Source organism: Metarhizium acridum (assembly GCF_019434415.1).
Source record: "Metarhizium acridum strain ARSEF 324 chromosome Unknown scaffold_272, whole genome shotgun sequence".
In the NCBI taxonomy this organism is placed as follows: Eukaryota; Fungi; Ascomycota; class Sordariomycetes; order Hypocreales; family Clavicipitaceae; genus Metarhizium; species Metarhizium acridum.
In genome coordinates this window covers 184,910-200,149 of record NW_027094024.1, presented here as the reverse complement: position 1 = coordinate 200,149, position 15,240 = coordinate 184,910, and the positions used below count along the sequence as shown (strand labels likewise).

Here is a 15,240-nt window from a genome sequence, read left to right as displayed (position 1 = left end):
ATGAGTTGCCGTTACAGACCGGGAGTTTCCTATCCACAAATTCACTGCATCAGGACTCCTCTGAAGTGCAATGCGCGCGAATGGAATGTCTTTCTGGGCGTCTGGGAACAAGCAAGAGTACTCGTCTCTAAAATTGTCATTTTCTGATAACCCTTATACATCAGTCGACGATCTGGGACGATGTTGTACTACCCCCTGCCTAGAAGGGCAGGATAGCTGGCAGAATTGGAAGATGGAGAGACTGACGTGTCTGTGCATATCGCACCTCTGCATCCTCCGGGAAAGCTTTGTCCATTTCCTGCTTCGTAACGTATGTAAGAAAATCATCAAACATTTGAGATTCCTCGTGAGGCTTTGCTAGGACGGTGACTCCATCTTTTGGCGAATACGTAGGCGCATCGGCATTGCTGGAAGCTAAGTTAGGACGAACCCCATTTGTATTTACAAGTAAGAAGTGGAAGCATTTGGTATGAGCCCATGGCCATTCGTGAAGAGCCAGCTGGAGAGAAAATTTAACAACAAAAGAGGGCCATACTAACCCGTGAGGGGTAACGGCAACATTGACAGTCTGCCCAGCCATGGCTGATCTGAGGTACGTCGAGCTCCATTTCCTTGTAGCTTTCCACGATGATGCCGCTCCCCGTATCACGAAAGGCGAATTTCTAGAGACGAAACGCATAAACTCCAAGGGACTGGGTTCCGAATCAAGCTCCTCGATGGTGGAACTGTTGAGTTCGTTGTATGTCGAAATCAGGTCTCTGAGCGCAGGCTCAACTTGTGAGGTCATGATGCATTCTAGTGTGCGGCATTAGGGTGGATCTGAATTTGACAAAATACGAGAGGATGCAATCCCTAGTCGCGACTTCGCACAGACAATTATCGCAGCCTACAGCTTGATATCTACAGAATGGTATTATAATATCGCAGTCCGTGTTTTCGTGGGACCCATTGTTCAAACTTGCCCAGTTGGGGGGGGGGGCTGGGGGCTGGGCTACCCGGTACCCTGGTGTTCAAACAGACCTGCCTTGGCAGTATACTCTTCGTGCCCTGGTGCAAGTACGTGACTTGAACACTCCGTAGTTCCAGGTCCCGCAGCTGGCACCCAACTCTTCAGGTTGCATTGGAGCTGGAGGCAGCGCTTGAGTGGACGCTTCCAGTCTGGTTTGGATACCAGTTGACTGTTGGTTGAAACCTGCACATGTGGTCGCTGCAACTGGGAGCCTTCCCTTGGGGGTGTGTAGCTAACATCTGACCTTTAGACAAATATCGACGATCCGAGCGAAACCCTACCTTGACTTCTTCTTCTGCCTCCAGTGAGCCCTGTATCACGTACCAAGGTCAACCATCAGGCAAGCACTACGGTGGCCTTTGAGCCCCCCACGTTGACCCCTCCCCTGCTGACATCCTTCAACCTTCGTTTTGTCAGCGCTGTGCTGTACGGTGTACCTGCATGCCTCCAGCTCAAGCCCAAGTGCATTGCCCTTGTCAGTTTCAGACGAACCAGGGCTGACTGACAGGTGTTTTAAAAATACTCCACGACCACGTCAGAATACGGCGCAAGGGCCTCGTCCTCCTATTACCCGAGACTTATGACAGCGCTATACGTGGCTGTATAGATAGTCTTGGGTTTTCACAATCCATCTACATCAGAAAAAGCTACGGCATTTTAATGCCACCAGACCGGCTGTCGCATGCCGCATGCCGCATGCCAGCCTCAGATCTAAGTCAACACGCATACTTAAGTAAGCTGCTGCTGCCCGCGTTGCCCAACACAGCGAGAAGCTCCAATCTTCGCACACCCGTATCAAACCCACAATACTAATCCATACACAAATCAGGCACCTTCAGTTAATGCATTACCTTTGGAATCTTTGAATATCCATCAAGTCCGTTATTTTCAGCCATATGTAACTTACTAATACCGGTCTTGGCGCATCAAACGCAATCACAGAACCTATCGCATGTTCCACATTGCGCCATGATCTGGTACTTTCTCTATCCATTACGAGGGTATGTTCCAACCAACCACCAACCATGTCCATGGTTGCTGCCCATCAATGTATCCACGCTTTGATCAATTCGTTAACAAGGCTTCTAGGACCACCGAACCTCCGGATCTCGCACCATCACATTCTCTCCGCAGTGGCTTCGCTCGATATGGCCGATACGTCGCCGGCCATGTCGTCACTGCTGTCTTCATCTCGGCAACTGTAGCCACGATCCTCATCTACCCCATCCCATACATATTTACTAGCGATTTTGTTAATGGCGCCTCATATCTGCCACATCATGCTTGGACTGTGGCCCAACCGCTCACATATGACGCTGCGGTAGAACCAGACATAATCATGAGGTCTATCTGGGTTCATTCTAGCTACATGGAAGCTCTCAATGCTGACTTGCTCGCATCAGCGTTGGAACTTCAGAACGAACTGCTAGGTGAGACCGAAAATTTTAGTCCCCGAGATGCGCCATACAATCTGGCCAAGAACCAAGAGGACGACCGACTCTCCCTGGCTCAGCGTGACGCCTTGCACATTTCGAACGGCCTCACCAACCAATCGTGGTTCTTTCACTCGCCATTGCTGTACTGGCATAACTCCCGAGACAGGTTGCTGGCAGACGATGACATCCTTTCCACCATCAACGATAGGAAAAATCAGTCCAACTTCTCCAATACTACGCTACGTCACTCGGTTGTTTTCAGCGGCAAGCGCTTTGAAGATCGTCGACTAGTCGCTGCTGATGCTATTGTTATTACGCTTCTTTGCTTGGGAGACTCCCCCGTTGGCCAAGAATGGGAAAGGAAGGCTTTATCCTTGCCTGAGAAAGTTTCTGACAAGTTTGACGTCTATCCATCTGATGGAAGATACATGACGAGTCAGTTGTACGAATTCCAATTTCGACCCATGTCGCCACAAGATATCCTTAGCCTGGCGTTTGCGTACGGTTTCGCTGTGCTATACTTCCTCATGAGCCTCTCAAAGCTGCGAGCAGTCAAATCGAAAATTGGACTCATTGTAACGATTATTACTCAAGTAGCCTTCTCTATCATGTCGAGCTTCACGGTTTGCGCTATATTCAATTTCGACTTGTCCCGCATCCCGCAAGCAGCATATCCTCTCGTTGTGCTGTCTATGAGTTTGGAGAACATCTTTCGACTCATTAATGCGGTCATCCTCACTCCATCGGAGGATAGTACCAGCAACAGAATTGGCCACGCATTTGGCCAAACTGCTCATACTGCTCTGGCCAGTTCGCTGCAGAATGTCTTGATTCTCGTTGGTCTATCGCGTGTGGTTTCACCAGGGGTATCGGCGTTTTGTATCTTTGCCGCCGTCGCAATTGTTTTTGATTACTTTTATCTTTCTACCTTCTTCTTGTCTGTCCTCAGTGTTGACGTAAGACGTATGGAGCTAGGTGATGCGCTTGCAAAGGCTGCTTTGCGACAATGTCGACGCAAATACCATGGCAACAGCCGTGGCCCTTTGGCCGATGGATTCTTTCAAGGAAAAATTGCTTGGTCGACTCGGATCGCAGGGACCGTAATCATGATCGGATTCGTTCTTATTGCTCAGTGGCATTTCTTTGGCGATGATAACATGTTCCGCAAACTTTTGCGACTTTATAGAGGTACCGATAGTGACCTTCTTCGAGCGGCAGATTTGTCAGTACTGAAAGGCCTACATCAAGCTAGAAGCCATACCTCATGGTTGAGGAATCAAGACCATGAGACAGCCGAGGAAATTATTCGGTTGATTAAACCTGGAGCCTACAGCTACGTGGCTAGAGTTTTTGAGCCTCTTGTTTTTGTTCGGCGAGACTCAGATCGAACACCTCACAGTAAAGAACCTACACTGTTACCCGCTGCATACGATTTTATTCGCCACCAGCTATCGCGTTTTGTTGTCATAGTTATTGTCATCCTTGCAGCTCTTCGATTGCTCATGAACTATCTTTTATGGGGTGAAGATGCTGAGCTGGCGAACGGCGGGGGGCAGGATGATGCCCCTTCAGTCTCGATAAAGTCTCTGGGAGGTGGCCATGTTCTTGACGTCGCTTTACTGAGCAAGTCCAAAGCAGGGCATATCGTATCCGTAGGCCTTGATAGAGTCGTCCGAGTTTGGAACATTCGAGGATGGGGAAATAGTTACGTCATTGCAGATGGAAATGATGCCGAGCTGTGCCCGTTCCCCATATTGGGCATGTCTATTGACAGTAACTCAACTTGGCTGGCGTTATTATCGACATCCAGAGTATCATTCTGGAATCTGGTGGAACAGAGATGGGGCGGGTCTATGCCTTTGGAAAGCTGTTCGCATCGGCCAGCCGCAATGCTCTTCGATCCTACTTCTGATACCGACAAGCCAACCATCCTACTAGTGCACCAAAACGGCACAATGGTCCAAGTGACCGCTGGGGCGCAGGTTGCTAGAAGCGGAATTTCTATCTGCCCTGAACCCCTGGCACTTGCTCGTTCCCTTACTAAGAAGTGTGAGTTGAGCTTTGATTTCCGACTCTTCGTGGCATCTAAGACATTTCGACTAATTATTATTGGTAAACAGGCGATTCTGGAGTGGTAACATTCATCGTCATGGTTTCCAAACAGGGCCATGTCTACATTGGCAGCCGACAGGAGTCATCATGGATCACCCAACTTCTGGATCTGAAATTCTCAGATGCTGGTGCAATCTCCCAAATTGTGCCGTTGTCTCCTCTCGGCGTGTTCGCACTGGCATCAAGCGATTGCGTCTACCTTGTAGATGCTGAAGAGAGACAGGTGCTTCGAACGCTCGGCACCGAGGGAATGGTCTCTAAATCCCTCCAATGCACCTATTCTGGTCATGCTTCCAAGCCGGGTATGTTGGGATTAGCATCCCTGACATTGTGCTATGTTAAAGGCGAGACGGGCGACTGCGTGTTGCAGGCCTATGTCCCCGCAGATGACTGCGAGGTAATTGATCTTCGGAGTCCCGATAACAAGATGAATGGTGATGAGTGCAGTTTCGAGTCGGCAAAGGAAGTGAAAAAGCGGGTTAAGAACCCGGGAACGTGGCATTTGCTCTCGGATGGTAGTGTAGTCGGCATACGACGAGCGATTCAAACGTGCAAGACGACCAGAAACATGAACTCAACGTTGCGACAAAGGCGCGCAACCGGGCAAAGCAATCAGTATTCATTCGCAAACTGGGAAGTATGGGCAACTTCACCTTGCGATAAACCAGATCTGGAAGAATGCCGACCTCTCTTCGAACTAGGGGATGAGTCGAGTCATTTGGTGGTGTCAGATTTAGGACCAAAAGTTTCTGTAGGTCTTCGATCTGTTGCTTTCACATTTGGCAATGTTATCAAGCTCGTGACTTCTGGTCCTCTTGAGCATTATGATGTTGATCCCGAGAATACCAGTTACGACGCTTTGATCAATACATCAAGTCGGCGTCGCAAACTAGGACAAGCAGCAAGGATAAGAGCATCGAGCTGAATGTTGTGCACTGGCGGAGAGTCGTTGGACTAGCAGGTTTTTTCTTGTTTTGGCCACCATCGCCTTGTATCATATTACTGCTGTCTACTCCGGCAACGCAGCATGGCCGAAAAGGAGAGGGGTCACGTCCGTCGGTAGTATATATTTATTCAATACTTAGGTCTGCCCAACTCCCCGAACCCTGTACCGCCAACATTTACAGGAAGAATGAGGAATTACAAACGAGGGGAAGTGACGGGTGATAGATAACATTATATTACGTCTACTCGGGTGTGGTACCAGTGGTGTGATGTCGAAATGGCGTCACGGCCGCAGCGAACTCGGTGTCTTTTTCCCGCCCTGGATTCGACGCGCAAATGCCGCGGGTAGGGAGTGTTCTGTATCCCGAGGACATTCTATACCACCAACGGGTCACGTCCAAGATCAGGAGGCTTGAAAAAATGGGGAGGCTGGGTTCGCCCAGATGTCGGACGGCCGGTACGAGTGAAGGCTGCGAGGCCTGTGGCCGCAGTTCATGCGGCCACCAAAGTATGCACAAAGGCCAGGCTGAAAAGCCTGTCCACTATTCGCGCCCGACTCCGTATTCCATACCTAGGTACTCCGTACTTGGTGCGACGCAGTCGCACAACACTACAAAAGACAGGACGTCTCTTTATGCTTTTAGAGGCTGGGAAACGGTGGTGGAATTCCTCGAGCATAGCGTCAACTGGTACGTATTATCGAGGTTCGGCGACGGGCAGGTGAACCATTGAAACGACTTCCGATTTGTCAATTCCGGGCAGACGTCATCCCTGGTCTGGAGAGGGGCGGAGTTTGGAAACTCAGGAGTGAAGCGACTGGGGGACTTGAGTCTAGTGGCCGCGGCGCCAGGGTTTGAATGGATTAGAAATTTCCTGAACAGGGCGGACCTGGTCCAGGCCCTGGAGGAACAAGAGGATAACAAGAGGATACTAACAATATGCTCGAAGTATTAACTGACCGACGGCCAGACGAGCCAATCGGCGTGGCATCGAGGCGTTGTCTTGGTGTTGCGTCGACTCAAAAAAAAAAAAAAAAAAAAAAAAAAAAAAGACGGTAAAGTCGCGGCAAGGATGTTAAGCGCATTGACTAATGTATAACAAAAAGAAGGAAGACGATGTTGGGAAAAATTAGTGCACAAAGTGCTCCGTAGGTCGAAGTACACGTCCTAAGTAGATGCCTCCATCCATGTTTCCACGGAAATTGACCATGCAACAGGTCAATACTTTTTTGCCGGCACCTGGGTATTGAGAGTAGTAGTTAGTATTGTAAGAGGCGTGTCACGCTGCCCCAACCAATATGTATGTACTACATGTTGGCTCAAGGGTTTTAATTGTCTCTCCCATCTCATCTAACCCCTGGTTGCGCTTGGTCGCCTGGCAGAACGCAACGGCTCATGCTTCTTGGCAACTCGACATTGATGATATACTATATAATATTACGGAGTACTCGGCTCGCACTTTGTCTGATCTGATCTCGGCAGGCCAGGCACCTCTAAGTCGCCTGCCCGGTGAGCGCCTTGCCCATTTGCCCCTTTACCGTCGGGCGGCGCTCAAGCGCCTCAAGTGCTACTCCGTATCGCAAGTAGCTTGCGGATCCGCGGCACATGGTCAACTCTCACGACTCACGAGTCAAACTTTTGGTCCAACTTGAACTCGCCAGTCGGCTTCCCTCCGCCTTCCGTCGAGTGACTACGCGCCACCTGTTGTGGTCGGTCTTGGCCGCTGACCGTGCTCGAGGTCAATTGAGTCGCCGGCACGGAGCTCTCTGTATGGAGTAGGACGCATCAATTCATTATTCATTCGCATGCCTAAACCCGAACTCGTCCAGGTCAGCATTGAACTGCTCCGAATGAGCTGGCCAACGTCACGAAAGCAATCAATCAATTGCGTTGATCCAAGCCTAACCAACACTGCAGCTTGGGAGACGCGGCGTTCGTTTTCAAGCTCTCGACGACTTCCTGCCCTCTCGTCATTGTCCGTCGGTGACAAACTGAAACGCTGGATTCAAGCTGCTGCTGCGCAACCCGAAATTGCGTCTCATCCATCTGTCTGTATCGCCGCCGCTGATCCGGGCCCAGCTTCTGGAAGTCGGTGACGGGAGTCTGAGGGAAAGAAAGCAAGCAAGCAAGCTCCAATGGCACAAGTTGCAACTGCTGTAAGTTGGCTAGTCTCTCGTGTCCCTCCTCCATGCCTCCTCATTCACAGACCCCCACGCAACCCCCCCCCCCCCCTCTCCCAAAAAAAACCCCCCCAAAGAAAAAAGGTCACCGCCATCGTCATCTTTGCCAATGGCTGTTCACCGTCTCCGTCCCCGTAAAAAAGCCGCGGATTCCAATGCACAGGTTTGGTAGCTAAAGACAATGCCGCGGGCCGATTTGGATGGCCGCGAGATGCTTGCCAACAACCCACATGCACGGGAGGATGCGTCGACGGAACATGCTGCTGCTGCTGCTGCTGCTGCTGCTGCTGCTGCTCACGCTCACGCTCACGCTCACGCTCATGCAACAGACAGCAATTGATGCATGGCGAAGCACCACGCAAAGTCTAGTCAGGTCTTTACGTCAATCCACAATAGACGATACCTGATTGTACAAGTCGCATACACACGTTGGTTGCGCCGCATTCCGCCTTGTTTTTGCTCGCTTATTCTGGATCGTGGCTGTTTTACCCGATCAGAGAGATCTGCTTATTATGGTAGACTCTGGACTCACCCTCAACACTCAATTTTGATGCATTTCCTATCCTGTCCCCTGACTGACGGTGAATACCCATCATCTGTCACTTGCTCACTACGTGGCCATCCCTTGTCGAGGAACTCTGGTCATGGTGTGTCCGTCGTTGACAAGTGTCTTTGAAGCCCACCGATGGATGCACACTGCCTTGTTCATGTTGAACGGCGCAAAACTGAACATCCCAATTGGAGGTTCCCTTGATGAATGCATCTTACGGAGCACCGCAATACATACAGGGGCAAAGACTCCGTACCCGAGGACAGCTCCCACGAGTGTTGCTAGCAACTTTTTGGTCCTCACCGCCCCCATCACCCTGGTAATACCGGGCAAAGTTAATCATGACCTGGCCAGGGCTGTGACAGGGGACGACAACGAAGCATTAAATTCTACCTATCACTGCTCCAACTCCACTCGTCTTCCGCCTCCACGATGACGGGATTATGTTCAGGGCTTCGATACTCGGGATATCCTAGCGGGAAGAGCTAGCTCGCTAGCAGACCACGTCGGACCTAGGAATTGCATCGCATTGCCCTCCCCCGTTGTCTTTTCAATGGCCTAGTGTTTTCCCGGCCAGGCTGCTCAATGTCGCCAGACTCGGAACCACTGGCAGTTGACGTCTACTCCGTACGTAAAACCGGATACAAGAGACATTTGATCTTGTTGCCAGGACCGTCATCCCCATCACACCAGAGACGCTTGACAGTCAAGATGGCAGACGGTCCTCTGCACTGGCTTGACTAGTCCTCTCTCCTGGCGCTTGGGACTTACACTGCCAATATTCACTCAAGTTCCATTTGTCTCCAGCCCTACCTGCACTCGTGGCCGCCCTCTACATTCATTTCTTGTGATCCAATCAAGTCACGCCAGCTGTCAGGCTCCCTCCCACATTGGAATAACCCTGTTGTTTCTCGTCTTCTTGTTCCCAAATCCTGCGTTGGACCATGTCAGCCTCCTTCTGAACCTGTCTCTCCTGGCATGCGAGGCTGCTGGCTCGCCCAAGACTCCATGAGCCACCCACATATTTCTAGATTGAGGTCCCGGTAATTGCTTTCCCTTTCTGACCATAAACTTTCCTAGAAACCCGTAGAGGGACATGTTCCTCAACTTGACACGGCTTTGACTCCATCAGCTCGGATTGCCAAGGTTCAAAGCCGAGAGCAAGAATCTGCCGTGGGACGAAGCACACTGCTGGACCCAGCCCGACTGGATGGCGTCGTCCGAGGTTGACCAAAAGTTCTTGGGCAGGCTGGCCAAAGCCGTCGAGCAAGACAATCCTATCCTGTCGTCAATACTCTTCAAAATCCTTGGGTTGTCGCTCAACCTTGCCCATCAACTTGTGGCTTCCAAGAAATCTCGGAGGCCAGACCCTGCTACATCGCCCTTATTTCTCAAACGCGTATTGCATATAATATGGCTGTCTCGCGAGGGGTTGAATATGCTCCAGCAATACGTCATGCCAATGATTGGCAACTATGTTGAGTTGAAGGTCTTAGCTTATAAGCTACGCGCCAGCTTCCATCACATCTTTGTTCTTTTTCACAACCACCCCCCAGTTTCCAACATGGCGAGCTGGACGCCAGAGGCGAGGGAAGCGGCATTGGCATCAGCAGCACGAGCAGAAGCAGAAGAGAGGAAAGGAGACACGTCTGTGGATTTGCTGTCCAGGCCGCCGTCTGTTCAGCCTACCCATCCTTTGGAAGGCGGGCCTGTTGGACCGCCTCCTGGGTTTGAGGCTCATGTGGCCCTGTTGCCACCCTCGTTTCTGCTACCGCAACTGGATTACCTTCCTACAGCTCATCAGTATTTCCGGGAAGCTGTGAAGCTTGCAGACGAACTGCTGTGGGGCTCTCATTCATTACGACTATCAGTAAAGACCGAATACGCTGCCTTTCTCTACGAGTGTGTCCACGATGCTGAAGCGAGCCGTAAACTTGCCAAGGATACAATTGCAGAAGTTTACGATGCAACTGAGGGCATGGATGATGACATGTTCAACGACGCTTGTGAGCTTGTCACTGTGTTGGGCAAAATGATGAAGCGAGGTCTTGGTTCGTCGAATAATACATTGCGAAGTAAAGACCAAGTATCGAGTCCTGCCCTTCTTGCCAAGCCAACTCCTCCGCCAGGGATGGAAAACCCGATATGATGTATGAGCCCTCCTGTTGTCTAGCTCATCAACCAGGGTTCACTCGCCCCCTCCCTGTCAGCACATCTCTCACAAACGGAGAAAATCATGTGGTCAACTTCGACTTGGTGCCTTGACCAATAATGGGAGACTTGGTTCGACAATCTAAGAGCTATACTGAAGTTGCAGACGGTTCTTGTACAAAATTTCCAAATTCCCCTTTACAAAAAAGATCACAAAACTTAGGATGTATATCGAGTACCCTCGACCTTTGAAGCACGGTGTTCCCGGCGAAAGATATGCAGTACAGGATCAATTTTTCCGAACCAATCATGACATCTTGCTAGCAACATGGTCTACCAGTTGCGGTTTTCTGCTGTGAGATATTCTATTCTGAAGCATGCGTTTTGGTATTTTTTAACCTGCGCCCACTTTGTACAACAGCGACAATATATACTTGCATTCGGACAGGCGTCGCCGTTTTTTTTTTTTCACCATTGATTATCGGAGGTGCAGATCTTGAGGACCCCCGTTGAATATATTCTGTTGTATCTGGGACAAAAGAAGGCATCGCATTCTGCATATAGAAGGAGTCCCATCTTGTTCTTGTACTTTCGTGTCTAATATGACAGGAGGAGATGCACATATGCGGATGGCTGTCACAGCCCTGCACTCGTGGTTATACCGTATTTTATTTCATTAATTGAATGCGCCTAAATCTTGTCAAGAAAGCATATTTATCATTCCTGACTTCTCAAAATACCTATCAACTGTTTCCCGCACAGTGAGGATTGTTTTCCATCCAGAGCTAATGACTATGGAGTCACTCACTCTCCTGAATGCTGCGCTCATGGACTCGGACGCCGAGCCTTGGTAACCAACGCGAGGTGTTGTGCAGGCGCCCGAAAGGTTGCGGAAGCCTTTTTTTTGCCCCGACTATAACTGCACACTCATTAATCCTCTGCTCCCATTGAGACGCTGTCAATCCACTTCTCAACTCTCTCAACCGAATCCTCGTGTTGTGCAGCGTTGGGATGTTCCTCCTTTGCAGCCCATTCTCCCTCATACCAGTCACGAAGAACTGCAATGGGCACATCTGCACCTGTGGCATTCATGAAGTTTGCCTTCATTTCCAAGAGTTTGTTCGTTGTGTGCATGCACGCAATGGTTGCGAGCACAGCACGATCCCGCTTGGTCAGGTGCTCGTTCTGCCCGGCATCAGCCTCCGCCGGGTAGAGAGTTTTGTAGACATGAGTGTAAAGATATCTCTTCTGGCGTCTGCGTTCGTCTGTTGTGCAGAGTAATTCAGACGATGTTTCGCTGCCAGACGGATTGTCCTCGTTAAATTGTGTCTTGCAAGTACATTGCTTGGTCCCCTTGTTTTTCTGAGCCACTTTGTGATTGCGGTGGCGGTCCTTCTGATGTTCGGGACGACGTTGGTTGATGGTTTGTTTTGTCGGGGCTTCTGACATTGCTTCTCTCGCCGGGGTTGCAACTTTGCCCTTTTCAGCCGTGTCATCCGGACTCTGGCCAGCCGCAAGGTCGCCCTTTGTGTCAGCGTCGGTATCGGTGGCATCTTCTTGAGGTTGTTGGTCCTTGATGGCCTTCCAACGAGCTTTGACCTCGGCTTTCCCACGCTTGAGAGCCTTGCCGATGTCGGCCCAGGAAAGATTGTCTGTTGACTCCTTCATGCCACGGAGCCGGAGGTCTTCAGATAGGGTCCATTCGGACTGGTCATTGCACTCGGTGTCGTCATGGCTGTTTGCCTTGGAATCTGCCTCCTGAGTCCTGGACGAGCTATCAACAGCGTCGACAGAAGAACCTGTTTCATGGGATGTTCCAGGCCCGGAGCTAGTCTCGACCGTAGCGGCATTGCTCTCGGACGATGCATCCGACATGCGGGAAACCCCGGAGTTCTTATCCTCTGCCTGGTTTTTCTCGCAAGAGGGCTTTGTGTCGTTCGAGTTGCTCGTCTGGGAAGAAGTGATAATGCTCGTCGAAACGTCTGAAGAATTGGTGCTGGCCACCTCAGCCGCAACCTTCAAGCACTGGTTGCCCTTTTTTAGACAGTTCTTTTTGCAAGGTATTGTCTGGCGATCCTTCTCGCAAGTGCTGGCAGAGTCGCCGGTGGTAGTTCCGTTGCTGGTGCCAGCACTTTCGGCCCCAGAAGAGACGGCAACACCTTCATCTACTGATTTGGCAGAAGATGTAGTATCTAATGCAAGCAGCTCTCCACCGGCAGCCGTCTTGTTATTCCCTTCATCTCCCGAGGCGACATGATGGGAAACGTCAGATTCCTCCCCCATGAGTAGCGAGTGCTAAAGAGACAAGCGAGGCGTCAAGATGCAGGAGCCGATGCGATTAGCAAAGCTCGTAATATTTACCGCACCACTTATACAGCCTTGACTTGCTGAGAAGAATCAGGAGGATGAGAATGGACGGGACAAAAAGGGGTGGTATATTGCCGAGGGATGACTTTCTGGTGAAGTCAAGAAAACGGAAGAAGACGAGAGGAAGTGAATAAGAGACGTAATATCCACCCAGATAATCTGTCACTTGTGTCAGTCGTGTCAGTCGTGTCGCTTGCCCAATATTCAGGGCTTTGGAGAACAGAAATGTCCTGGCAGTTCACAAACGACCCGTCTGTTGCCAGCTGTCCAGGGCTCACAAACGTGGAAACCAGAGCTGCCTCTGCACAACATTCACAACATCTGCATTGCTTGACGAGATGACGACAAGTGGTTCATATTGTGTTTCCATGTGGCACCGAGTCACTGATTGGTCGCGCGGTCACTGCGCTGGATGCTCGGATCTTGATTCAACAATGCAACGCCTCCCCAATCTGTAGTTGGAGGCCGCATCTTGTACGGGATACGACGGCCGGGGATTCACAGTAGACTGACTCCATGCGACGCATGTCTCGAGCGCTTGCAGCAAGAGTATGCATATCGTATATGTCGGTGATTCATGTCAACTTGCCAAGTCTATTGTACACCACACATGTCCCGGCATACAGACTCCAGACGTGGAGAGACCGACTAGTAGGTACGGAAGATGGAATGTTGCCAGAGTTGCCGTGGCGTCGTCCAATTGTCCAATTGGAATTTACAAAGACCAGCTTACTCATCCAGAAACGACCTGCGGCCTTGTCGCGTTGATCCGTGATTAGCATGTCGTGATAGGCTTCAGACTACAGAGCACATGGGAGCCGAATCGCGTTTCCGTAAAAGTAACGTTCAAGCCCATCCATATTCGCATAGCGATACGTCATTCTGCATAGTCCCGGTGGGAAGTAGTAGCCAGCCTCCCCATCTAAAGACAAAAAGACCCTCCGCTTTCTTAAGAGGTCCTCTCGACGAGAAGATGGCCCTCCCAAGCCTGTCTCCCGCCCATGAGCAGGCACTGCGACTCATTGATGAAGCTCATTCCGAAGACCCAAACAAGATCGACGGGCCAAACGGCCCCGAAACAGTGCCGTATGAGCTACACTACGCGCAAAAAATGACAAGGTGGCTCCGGTCTCGATGCCCAGAAGCCTCACCAGCCCTCCAGCTTGCATGCAGGGCGCAGCACTTCCGACGGTACGTCTCCAATCAAGCTCACAGTCCTGTTCCCAAACGCCCCAAAGAATCAAACGTAGAGTTTACTCTATTCCCTTTACGAAACAGACCAAAATGAATAAAACCACCCAAAATCGGCCAAGAAGTAACACTTTGTGTCGTCCAAAAAAATTAGATGGGAACTCCCTCGATCCGCCTTCCCCATGACGCGCCCAGGCTACCTGACATGGCGGGCCAAACAGAAATCCCAAGCTGCCTCTCTCGTCTCGGCGCTTCTCTCGTCGCCAGCCATCCAGCCCGCCCTCTCAGCCGAGGAGCGCGAGCGAGTCGCAGCGCTGGTACGAAAGGACGGCCTTTCCACCGACCGCGAGACCCAAGTCCTCGAGGATGTCGCATGTCTAGTGTTTCTCGACGACCAGCTTGACGACTTTGAAGCCAAGGAGGAGATTGACGCGGACAAGATGGTGGGCATTCTGAGGAAGACCTGGGGCAAGATGACGGACGAGGGAAAGAAGCTGGCGTTGGCCATGGACCTCAGCGAGAGGGCCAAGGTGCTCATTGCGAAAGCTCTGGAGGCTTCATAGAAATTCAAATCACTGCTGTTGCTCCGTTTCTTCCTCAACCTGTGAGTGAATGATTGACTGGTTCCTGTGTTGGGAATTGCGGCTTGTTGACGCGGACTGCTGCCCACTTGCTAACGCTGGAATGACAACGGGACAAAGTGGCAATTCAGGAGAGAAACAAGCACCAGCGTAATCTTCTTTTACGCGATAACAGTGCCGTGCATTTATATATCCTTCCCCCTCAGCGGCCTGCGTACCCATATCCCGGGGACAGGGCAGGCTTGCCTACGTATTTCCTCAATGATAGCCCATTCACAACTTTACCAATTCGCCTGGTGCTGTAGTACGTGATTGTACCGGCGTTGACGTATGGAGACTTTGCGAATCAGTCTGGGGGTAACAGCGCTTTGGTTTTTGCCGCTTACGCCTTCACAAAGACCAGTTGATGAAACCGGGAAGTACGGGTGTAGGGGTGCTTCGAATGGTGCCATAGACAGCTCATGCATAAAAGCTACTCGGCACTGCGCCGTTGTGATTCATAAGCTTGTGTTTTCGACGCTCTCATGTTCTTCATAGCCAGGAGCCGCCCCTCAGATCAAGGGATGGAATCAAAGGATCCCGTTGGCAGAGGATGTGATTCGCCGTCTGGCTTATGCCATATTAGAAAGAACAACTGAAAAAAAAGGTCGAATAAAAAGAAGAAGAAGAAACATGTAAGGAATGGCTATTTCCAAGCTCACAGTGCCATGTTCCACCTG

At 50.7% G+C, this 15,240-nt stretch overlaps 7 protein-coding genes across 7 annotated transcripts; 5 read left to right on the top strand and 2 right to left on the bottom strand.

The window, feature by feature from the left end:
• Positions 1-199: 199 nt before the first annotated feature.
• Positions 200-787, bottom strand: J3458_012840 (uncharacterized protein; the record flags this gene model as incomplete). The annotated part of the gene is made up of 2 exons (XM_007810557.2): positions 200-407; positions 540-787. 2 exons carry the CDS (start codon positions 785-787, stop codon positions 200-202), a joined length of 456 nt encoding a protein of 151 aa, XP_007808748.2.
• Positions 788-1,326: 539 nt separating this feature from the next.
• J3458_012839 (uncharacterized protein) lies at positions 1,327-5,482 on the top strand (the record flags this gene model as incomplete). Its single annotated transcript, XM_007810558.2, has 3 exons — positions 1,327-1,742; positions 1,839-4,494; positions 4,566-5,482. The coding sequence occupies exons 2-3, from the start codon at positions 2,013-2,015 to the stop codon at positions 5,480-5,482; spliced, it is 3,399 nt and encodes a 1,132-aa protein (XP_007808749.2). The 5' UTR covers positions 1,327-1,742; positions 1,839-2,012.
• Positions 5,483-7,862: 2,380 nt separating this feature from the next.
• Positions 7,863-8,021, top strand: J3458_012838 (uncharacterized protein; the record flags this gene model as incomplete). Its single annotated transcript, XM_066120148.1, has 1 exon — positions 7,863-8,021. One exon carries the CDS (start codon positions 7,863-7,865, stop codon positions 8,019-8,021), a length of 159 nt encoding a protein of 52 aa, XP_065974783.1.
• Positions 8,022-8,325: 304 nt separating this feature from the next.
• On the top strand, positions 8,326-8,667 carry J3458_012837 (uncharacterized protein; the record flags this gene model as incomplete). The annotated part of the gene is made up of 1 exon (XM_066120147.1): positions 8,326-8,667. The coding sequence occupies one exon, from the start codon at positions 8,326-8,328 to the stop codon at positions 8,665-8,667; it is 342 nt and encodes a 113-aa protein (XP_065974782.1).
• Positions 8,668-9,441: 774 nt separating this feature from the next.
• Positions 9,442-10,380, top strand: J3458_012836 (uncharacterized protein; the record flags this gene model as incomplete). Its single annotated transcript, XM_007810559.2, has 1 exon — positions 9,442-10,380. The coding sequence occupies one exon, from the start codon at positions 9,442-9,444 to the stop codon at positions 10,378-10,380; it is 939 nt and encodes a 312-aa protein (XP_007808750.2).
• Positions 10,381-11,126: 746 nt separating this feature from the next.
• On the bottom strand, positions 11,127-13,075 carry J3458_012835 (uncharacterized protein). The gene has a single exon (XM_007810560.2). The coding sequence runs from the start codon at positions 12,663-12,665 to the stop codon at positions 11,313-11,315; it is 1,353 nt and encodes a 450-aa protein (XP_007808751.1). The 5' UTR covers positions 12,666-13,075; the 3' UTR covers positions 11,127-11,312.
• A 480-nt stretch (positions 13,076-13,555) lies between these two features.
• Positions 13,556-14,525, top strand: J3458_012834 (uncharacterized protein). The gene is made up of 2 exons (XM_007810561.2): positions 13,556-13,940; positions 14,095-14,525. Exons 1-2 carry the CDS (start codon positions 13,561-13,563, stop codon positions 14,501-14,503), a joined length of 789 nt encoding a protein of 262 aa, XP_007808752.2. The 5' UTR covers positions 13,556-13,560; the 3' UTR covers positions 14,504-14,525.
• The last annotated feature ends 715 nt before the right edge of the window (positions 14,526-15,240 follow it).